We start from the raw sequence: 10,449 nt of genomic DNA on the forward strand, positions 1-10,449 counted from the left end.
TGTCTTTCTCTCCGGACCTCCTGTCCCTTGATCCTTTCATATCCCCTTTGCCAATCACCTGTCCAGCTCTTGGCTCCATCCCTCCCCCTCCTGTCTTCTCCTATCAGTTTGGATCTCCCCCTCCCCCTCCCACTTTCAAATCTCTTACTAACTCTTCCTTCAGTTAGTCCTGACGAAGGGTGTCGGCCTGAAACGTCAGCTGTACCTCCTCCTAGAGATGCTGCCTGGCCTGCTGCATTTACCAGCAATTTTGATGTGTGTTGTATCTATAACCCCTGTTTGGCATCTTCCGCAAAGTCAATGTTTGATCCAATTTACTACCTTATCTTGAACGCCAAGTGATTGAACCTTCTGACAGACCTCCCATACAGGACATTGCCTTGCTAAGGTCCTATGTAGTCAACATCCACTACCTTGCCTTCATCAACTTTCCTGGTAACTTCCTTGATAAGCTCTTCAAAATTGGTTAGACACAACCTATCATCCACAAAGCCATATTGATTTTCTCTAATCAGTCCCTGTCTATCCAAATATTGATATAATATCAGGTCCCTTAGAATACCTTTCAATAACTTTCCCTCTACTAATGTCAGGCTCACCAGCTTATAATTTCCTGGCTTTTATTAGAGCCTTTCCCAAGTAAACACAGATGCAAAAATCCATTTAAGACCTCCCCAATCTCTTTTAGCTCCACACATACACTAGATTACCATTCTGATCTTCCAGAATACCAATTCTGTCTCGTGCTATCCTTTTGTTCTTAATATATCAGTAGAAGCTCTTGGGATTCTCCTTCACCTTGTCTGCTGGAGCAACTTCATGTCTTCTATTAGCCCTCCTGATCTCCTTTCTAAGTGTTGCCTTGTATTATACTCAAGTACCTCATTGTTCCTGCCTGCCTATACCTGCTATGCACCTCCTTCTTTTTCTTAACCAGGGCTTCAATATCTCTCGAAAATCAAGGTTCCCTAAACCTGTTATCCTTGCCTTTTATTTTGACAGCAACATACAAACACTGTACTGTCAAAATTTCACTTTTAAAGGCCTCCCACTTATCAAGTACACCTTTGCCAGAGAATAACCTGCTGCAATCCACACTTTCCAGATCCTTTCTCCAATTTAGAATCTCAAACCTTTTCCATTATTACTTTGAAGCTAATGGCATTATAATCACTAGATGCAAACTTCTGTCACCTGCCCTGTCTCATTGCCTAATAGGACATCTTGTATCACAATCTCTCACACTCTCTTGGATCTTCTATGTACTAATTAAGGAAACTTTCCTGAACATATTTGACAGACTCTTTCCAATCCAAGTCTCAGTCAATATGTAGGAAGTTAAAATCACCTGCTATTACAACCTTATGTTTCTTATATCAGTCTGCGATCTCTTGACAAATTTACTCCTCTAAATCCTGTGGGCTGTTGGGTGGTCTGTAATATAATCCTGTTAATTTGGTCATCCCATCACAAACAAAAGAAAATCTGCAGATGCTGGAAATCCAAATAACACACACAAAATGCCGAAGAAACTCAGCAGGCCAGGCAGCATCTATGGAAAAAAGTACTAGGCGAGCTTTCCAGACTATCCGGACCGAGCACTGCCATGACATTTTTCCTGACTAGCAATGCCACCTCTCCTGCTTTAATCCCTCCCGCTTTAAAGTTCAAAGTACATTTATTATCAAAGTATGGATACATTATACAATCATGAGATTTGTCTCCTTACAGGCAGTCACAAAACAAAGAAATCTCAAAAGAACCCATTAAAAAAAAAGACTACCAAACTCACAACGCATAGAGACAGAAAAAAAATCATGCAAACAATAAGAGTAAGCAAATAGCCTCCGAACTGAAAATTTATGAAAGACAAGAAGCCAGGCATTACAGCAGCTGGAGCAGGCCACAGCCTCAGTTCGTTACAAAACTGAGTAAACATTGCGAGACCACACATTAAAACAATGGACCTCTGAACATTGAGCTGCCAGTCCTACCCCAAGTATCGCTAATGGCTACAATGTCATAATTCCACTTGCTGAGCCATGTCCTAAGCTCAGCTGTCTTCCCTACAACATTCCTTGCATTGAAATATACGCAACCACTCCACTATCTGTTCTCGCACTCTGGTTCCCATTCCCCTGCAACTTTAGTTTAAACCCCACCCCATGCAGCTCCAGCAAACCTTCCCACTGGGATATTTGTCTCCTTCCAGTACAAGGTACAACTCATCCCTTCTGTACAGGTTCCCTGTTAGAGAGCCAATGATCAAAAAATCTGAAGCCCTCCCTCCTACACCAACTCCTGATTGATCTTTCTATTTCTGGCCTCACCAGCACATGGCACAGGTAGCAATCCTGAGATCACTACACTGGTGTCCTGACCTTTAACTTAGCATCTAACTTCCTGAACCCACTTTGCAAGACTTCATCACCCCTCCTACCCATGTCATTGGTACCGATGTGGACCATAACCTCTGGCTGCTCACCCTCCCACATCCCTGACCCTGGTACCCAGGAGGCAACAAATCATCTGGGAATCTTGTTATTACAGAACCTCCTTCCTGTTCTCTAACTATCACTACAGGTTGCCTCCTCTCCCTACTGCCCTTCTGAGCCACAGAGCCATACTCAGTGGCAGAGACCTGACGGTTGTGGCTTTCCTCTGTTAGGTCATTCTGCCCAATCTCCTTGTATGTCTGGTCTATGAACCCCTCAGTCTTCCAATTACTTAAAGAGTCAGGATATTCCAATTATATAAATGGTACATGGGGAAATACTAGCCCTTAAAGCATTTGCTCCACCAGGCTGTTAAGGCTCAAGTCCCTTAAGGCTGTTACCATACCAAGGTCAAGGTCAAGGTATGGTTTAATTAGAATAGACTACTCCCTCCCAGCTCCCCCACAACAGAATGCCAAAACCCGAGAAGCCTGATAATTTTCCCTACGGTTTTTTCCTTGTCAAAGGGATCAATATCAGTCGCATTCCTTCTGTGATGTAGTAATTCAGCAATGTGACCTGTTGGTCTAGTGTACAAATTCAAATGCCATCCCCCAGGAATCTATTACAGGATTTCCCACAAGTCAGCATCCACCACTTTACCATTATATAACGGAGGGAGATAGAAATGCACTCACTCCTAATTAATCACTAGATATGTCGAAAACACAAAAACAATTGAACTACGGGAATTGCTCCCCACAGCAGGTGTGGGAATGCACAATCACTGGCTTGGCCATACTGTTTCAGACACACAAGGGAGGAGGGCAATTCATCTCAAGGATAAAATCGAGGGGGTCCACGTTACTCTCTCTCATTCTCATTTTCACATCCAGCCAGATATCCCCATCTCCCAGCCCCACAGTAGGACCATAGCCCCTCCTCATCATGGCTCAAACCTTAATGGGATCTGGCTGCCAATTTGCTTGGTGCGCAGCATCCGCACAATGTAGTTTCATTAGCTGACAAACTATTGCTATATATTTTTCCTCCAACTTTGTAGCTCGAGTTCGAGCCATCAATAGTGATTCTCTCAGAATAATACAGCACTGACTGAGGTCCTCCAATTCACTCTTAAGACCTGCTATCATTTTATACTCATGTCTTACAATGGCTGAAAACAGCCAGAAGGCATCCCCCGTTTCCTCCTGGGAAAAGGAAAACCAAATGATTAAAGTATGGAAACAATGTGATGTCCCATTTCAACCCTAGCGAAATCTACCAGCATTCCATAACCCATCAATAAGTTAGCAAGACTTCCAAAGCCCTCACTATTATCAGTCCACCCTGGGAATTTGCATCTCTCATTCTGAGGGTCCACGCTTTTAAGTAGCCTCTTAAAAAAATGCATTTCTGCTCAAAAGGTCAGACTCTGCTCAAAGCAGAAACAAATGTAATGTTGAATCAGGTTTGCGGGTCCAGGAAGTGAAACATGAAATGCACTGACTTCGAATAGATATATTGATCATTTATTTACAATCAGTAAAAATTTGACCAAAAATTCATGTTTCCCAAGTTACAGACACTACAAAGCTGAATATTCAATCAACATACTTAGTTAAAAATGTGCACACACACCTTCCAACTCATCATGTGATTCCTGCCTTAAACAAAGGAAGAAAGAACAAACCCCTTTTGTGTGCTGTTTTATATATCCAGGATTTTTGAAACTGAGCACGAGACAGCTAACCAAAGGCAAAGCAGTTGTAGTTTCTAATCTAACCAATCACACTGGAAGCGACTTTCAGCAATCAGAATATGGCATGCCCCCACAGGACAGTTGGTCAGAATTGACTGGAAAAGAACACTGGCAGGGATGATGGCAGAGCAGCAATGACTGGAATTTCTGGAAGCAATGTGGAAGGCACAGGACATGTAAATCCCAAAGAGGAAAAAGTATTCTAAAGGAAAGATGACACAACGATGGCTAAGAAGAGAAGTCAAAGACAATGTAAAAGCCAAGAGAGGGCATATAATAGAGCAAAAATTAGTAGGAAGGTAGATGATTGGAAAGCTATTAAAAACTGACAGAAGGCAACAAAAACATCATTAGGAGACAAAGATGGAACACTAAAGTAAGCTAGCCGTTAATATTTAAGAGGATACCACAAGTTTCTTCATACATTGTAAAAAACGGGTGAGACTGCTGGAAAATGATGCTGGAGCGGATACACTGAATAAGCATTTTGCATCAGTCTTCACTGTGGAAGACACTTGTAGTATGGTGGAAGTTCCAGGTGTCAGGGGTCATGAAACATGTGAAGTTACCACTACTAGAGAGAATGTTCTTGGGAAACTGAAAGGTCTGAAGATAGACAAATCATTTGGGCCAGATGGTGTACATCCAGGGTTATTAAAGAGGTGGCTGAAGAGATTGTGGAGGCATTGGTAATTACCTTTCAAGAATTCCTAGATTCTGGAATGGTTCTGGAAGATGGGAAAAATGCAAATGTCACTCCACATTTCAAGAAGGGAAAGAGGCAGAAGAAAGGAAACTATAGGCCAGTTAGTCTGACCTCAGTGGTTGGGAAGATGTTGGATTATTAATGATGAGCTCTCAGGGTACTTGGAAGCACATGATAAAATAGGCCACAGTCAGCATGCTTTCCTCAAAGGAAAACCTTGCCTGACTAATCTGTTGGAAACTTTGAGAAATAACAAGCAGGATAGACAAAGAAGAATAGGTTGATGTTGTGTACTTGGATTTTCAGAAGGCCTTTGACAAGGTGCCACATGTGAGGTTGCTTAACAAGCTATGAACCAATGGTATTACAGGAAAGATTCTAGCATGGATAAATCAGTGGCTGATTGGCAGGAGGCAAAGAGTGGGAATAAAGGGAGCATTTTCTGGTTGGCTGCCAGCGACTAGTGTTGTTCCACAGGGGTCTGTGTCAGGACCGATTATTTTTACGTTATATGTCAATGATTTGGATGATGGAATTGATAGCTTTGTTGCAAAGTTTACAGATAATATGAAGATAGGTGGAGGGGCAGGTAGTGTTGAGGAAGTAGCGAGGCCACAGAAGGACTTAGACAGATGACAAGAATGGGTAAAGAGATGGCAGATGGAATACAGTGTCAGGAAGTGTATGGTCATACACTTTGTTCAAAGAAACGAAATTGAGAGGAAATACAAAAAAAAACTGAAGCGCAAAGTGACTTGGGGGTCCTTGTGCAGGATTCCCTAAAGGTCAATTTGCAGGTTGAGTCTGTGGTGAGGAAGGCAAATGCGGTGTTAGCATTCTTTTCAGGAGGACTGGAATATAAAAGCAAGGATGTAATATTGAAACCTAACTTGGAGTATTGTGAGCAGTTTTGGGCCCCTTATCTTAGAAAGAATGTACTGAAACTGGAGAGGGTTAAAAGGGGATTCACGAAAATGATTCCAGGATTGTAAGAGCATTTGATGGCTCTGGGCTTGTATTCACTAGAATTCAGAACAATGAGGGGTGACCTAATTGAAACCTATCAAATGGTGAAAGGCCTTGATACAGTGTAAGTGGAGAGGATGTTTCCTGTAGTGGGAGACTCTAAGACCAGAGGACACAACCTCAGAACAGAAGGGTGTCCTTTTAGAATGGAAATGAGGATGAATTACTTCAGCCAGAGAATGGTAAAGCTGTGGAAGCTATGTATATATAACCCTCAGGCTCACCCAGCTCGCGTTCGTCTAGGGGAATCAGCCTTTTGCCCTGCCAAACTGGGTAATCACGTTTGTGTGAATGTTGTGTAACATACCCCCAATTACAAACCCACAACGCAAAATACCAGACAGTACACCGTATGCAATTAAATGATAGACTTTATGAATCTTAATCTGAATATAGGGTTAGAAATGAAAATCAACAAAACAAAAAAGGGGCCCAAGTCAAAGTCAAAATTACGTTGGAGCTCACTCAGTAGTCATTCTTCCACCATCGGGCTCCTCCAAACGTTGCCGACCTTCAGACCCTCAGATCCCAGTCCACTCCATCCGGTGGTCTACCAGCTCTCTCCACACGCATATTCCCTCTTTATCTCTCCTCGACAAAAGACCATGAGAAACCCGGCTCCCAGACACATAAGAAAGAACAACATTTCTCCCATTGGATAGCCACTGAATTCCAAAGTCCTGTTATCTCTAGTCATAACCCAAATATTGCTGCTACAGAGAAACCATTACCTTAACAGAGAAACATTACATAGAAGCCATTACATTAGCCTTAGCAGTGAAACCTTACAGTTGTGTTACATATATTTAAGGCAGAGGTTGATAGATTCTCGATTGGTCTGGACATGAAGGGATATGGGGAGAAGGCAGGAAATTGGGGCTGAGAGGAAAATTGGATTAGCCATGATGAAGTGGTGGAGTGGACTTGATGGGTCAAATGGCCTAATTCTGCTTCTATTGAGGCCTTATGGTCTAACAAGTTCACAGATGTCAACATAGTAGGTGAAGTCTCAAATATTGAATATAGGAAGAAGATAGAGAACCTAGTGGCATCATTATTCACTTTAGGAAAGGTAATAAGATGTATGTGCTCCTGTTTCTATCAATGGTGCTGAGGATGAGAGAATGGAGGGTTTGAAGTTCTGAGGAGTGAACATCAACAATGGCTTGTCCAGGTCCAACTATGCAGATGCCATAGTTCACCAGTGCCTCTACTTCCTCAGGGGACAGAGGATATTTGGTATGTCCCCTTTGACTGATCCTCCCCAATTTTTATGGACGCACCACAGAATGTGTGCTATCCAGATACCTCACAACTTTATCCATGGCCTCCTCTACTGTAAAGATGAAGCCACACTCAGGTTGGAGGAACAACACCTTATATTCCATCTGGGTAGCCTCCAACCTGATGGCATGAACATTGACTTCTCAAACTTCCGCTAATGCCCCACCTCCCCCTCGTACCGCATCCGTTATTTATTTATATACACACATTCTTTTTCTCTCTCTCTTTTTTCTCCCTCTGTCCCTCTCACTATACCCCTTGCCCATCCTCTGGGTTTTCCTCCCTCCCCCTTTTGTTTCTCCCTAGGCCTCCTGTCCCATGATCCTCTCATATCCAGACATCCCACCCTGCAAAAACTCATTTCAGGGAGGTAGCACCATCAATTTGCGGGAGACTTCCGGAAGAGGTGGGATGCCTGCAATAGAGTAGCTCCTTAGCAGCTGGCCAGCTAGTTTAAATAACATTAGCTCTGCTAATGAATGAATGACACCTGTTAAATTCACCTCAACATGTCTTTTACAGTCTTAACCCACCATGGGCAATAGAAAAGTCACTGTTGCAAACAGTGCAGCGAGCAACACTGTCATTATTTTTGACCCCTATTAGGCAGGGGTACACTTTAGTGTAGTCTGGGGTGACGTACGTTTTATATATTTTTTGGAACACTCTGCCATGGCGCGCTCTCGCTTGTGCTCTCTCTCTCTCTCTCTCTCTCTCTCTCGTGGTCGCTCGCGTGCTCTCAAGTGCTCTCGCTTGCTTTCTCTCTCGCTCGCTCTCTCTTGTGCACTCTCTCTCGTGGTCACTCTCACGCTCTCTCTTGCTTTTCTCTCGCTCGCTCTCAAAAAAATTGATTTCCATGATATTGTATATAATTTGTGGGCATCAGGGAGCCACTATTAATATGCGGGAGACTCCCGGATGTTCTGGGAGAGGTAGGATGTCTGCATATCCCTTTTGCCAATCAACTGTCCAGCTCTTGGCTCCATCCCTCCCCCTCCTGTCTTCTCCTATCCTTTCAGATCTCCCCTCCCCCTCCCACTTTCAAATCTCTTACTAGCTCTTCTTTCAGTTAGTCCTGATGAAGGGGCTCGGCCCAAAACGTCGACTGTACCTCTTCCTAGAGATGCTGCCTGGCCTGCTGCGTTCACCAGCAACTTTGATGTGTGTGACCTCACAACTTTGTATGGCAAACGTTCTGCCTGAAACTGCAGAGTTGTGGATACAGTTTAGCACATCATGGAAGCAAATAACACCAGGCTTATGGCCAGCTTCTATCTTGCTGCTCTAAGACTATTCAATGGTCCCCAGTATGATAAGATGAACTCTTGACATCACAATCTATTTCCCATGGCCTTGCATCCTATTCCCTACCTGAACTGCACTTTCTCTGTAACAGTTTAGTCTGCATTTTGTTGTTTCCCTTATGCTACCTTGACATACTCATGTGATGAAATGATCTGTGTAGACGGTATGCAAAACAAAGTTTTTCACTGTAGCTTTGGTACATGTGACAATAATAAAACAATTTATCAATTCCCCTGGAGAATTTCCCCTAAGAACTTGGGACACCCCTTTGGAGAGTGGCAAACAAGACCGTAAGACAATCTTAAGGAATTCGCCTCATTTATCTTCAGGTATAACCTGGCCTCAGCTCACCCAGGATTAAATTAAATTTTGGTCATAAGAATTTTAATGTAAGTACCTGTTTCCAACGTTCTGCTCTCTGTGCTGGAGTAGGTTCTTCAAATTTTAAGTGCAATATGCTCAGTGGCCATTTTATTACACACATCCTGTACCTTATACAACCGCTGAGTGCACGTTCATGGTCTTCTGCTGTTCAAGGTTCAGTATGTTTTGTGACCAGAGATGCTCTTCTGCACCACCACTGTTGTAATACTTGGTTATTTGAATTATTGTTGCCTTCCTGTCAGCTTGAACCAGTCTGGCCATTCTCCTCTGACCTTTCTCATTAACAAGGCACTTTTGACCACAGAACCACCACTCAATGGATTTTTTTTTCACATCATTCTCAGTAAACTCTATAGAGACTGTTGCCTGTGAAAATCCCAGGGGATCAGCAGTTTCTGAGAAACTCAAGACTAGCTAGTGTGGCACCAATAATCAGTTCACGGTTAAAGTTGCTTAGGTCACATTTCTTACTCACTCTGAAGTTTGGTCTGAACAACAACTGAATCTATTCACCATGTCCGCATGCTTTATGTATTGAGTTGCTACCACGTGATTGGCTGATTAGATATTTGCATATAGGTGTATTTAATAAAGTGTCACTGAGTGTATGTCCATACTTATCTGGGAGTGTTTACATAGTGTTGTATCTGTGTAGCTTTAAAGCTGGAGGTTCTGTCCCTATGTCCCGAATAGGTTAGTTCCCATTTTAAAGTCATGGAACAGGGAGGTGGGCTAGTACATTACAGTTGAACAAGTTTATATGGATAATTTCAAAATAGACAACATTACATGCAGACATAGAATTTGCAATGAAACAGTTGGCAGACAGACAGATTTGGCAGAACAGCTATAAAGTAACAGGTGAATAAGTGTGTTTTCCAGTGATATGGAAGAAATAACAATGCCATCTAATTGTTATGAACTCAATTATCTTTTTTATTTCCTTGCAGAACCCTCAGCTTTCAGCTACAATCTGAAGTATAGATCACTTCCATCAGAAATAAATCAATGTTAAAGCAGGAACTCTACAACCATTACCATCAGACAAGTATCATTTAAAGAGATACTGCATATGATTCTACCGGTAATTCACTGATCACTTATATAACAATTGGTTACAAAATGCTGGTAAGATTGTGGGTGCAGTAGCTAATCTATTTTTGGAGAGATTACAGAAGATTTTCTTCTTAGATATCACTTAAGTTGTTGAAAACTGGAACTATGGAAAAATCTGAGGTATTTTATTTACAACTTACTTGTCAGCAAAATGTTTATTTAAGTACATTCCCTCGGATGATATTGCAACATAAATTATACTTTGGTTGACTTGTGAAGTCATTATAACTAATAAAATCTTGGTTAATTGAACTCCAAGTTTGGTTTCTTTGACATGTAATAATCAAACTTCGTTCCTTGGATCAATGCATTTTTTGCACTAATTTATATTTTTTATCATTATGGTTGCAGCTTGTTTATAATTGGCTTGTTTAAACTGGGTAGAGGAAAGGGTTTTATCCTTCCAATATACTTATTATTCTCTAGCATCTACA

General features: G+C 42.1%; 1 protein-coding gene across 1 annotated transcript in view; it reads left to right on the forward strand.

The window, feature by feature from the left end:
- The window catches only part of LOC134336418 (beta-2-glycoprotein 1-like), a 45,490-nt gene extending 35,277 nt beyond the window's left edge, over positions 1-10,213 (forward strand). The window contains exon 8 of the mRNA XM_063030626.1: positions 9,850-10,213. Coding sequence (XP_062886696.1) covers positions 9,850-9,914 — 65 coding nt within the window. The 3' untranslated portion in view covers positions 9,915-10,213. The remainder of the gene's footprint in view (positions 1-9,849) is intronic.
- The last annotated feature ends 236 nt before the right edge of the window (positions 10,214-10,449 follow it).

This window comes from Mobula hypostoma, chromosome 22 (genome assembly GCF_963921235.1).
Source record: "Mobula hypostoma chromosome 22, sMobHyp1.1, whole genome shotgun sequence".
Classification (NCBI taxonomy): Eukaryota; Metazoa; Chordata; class Chondrichthyes; order Myliobatiformes; family Myliobatidae; genus Mobula; species Mobula hypostoma.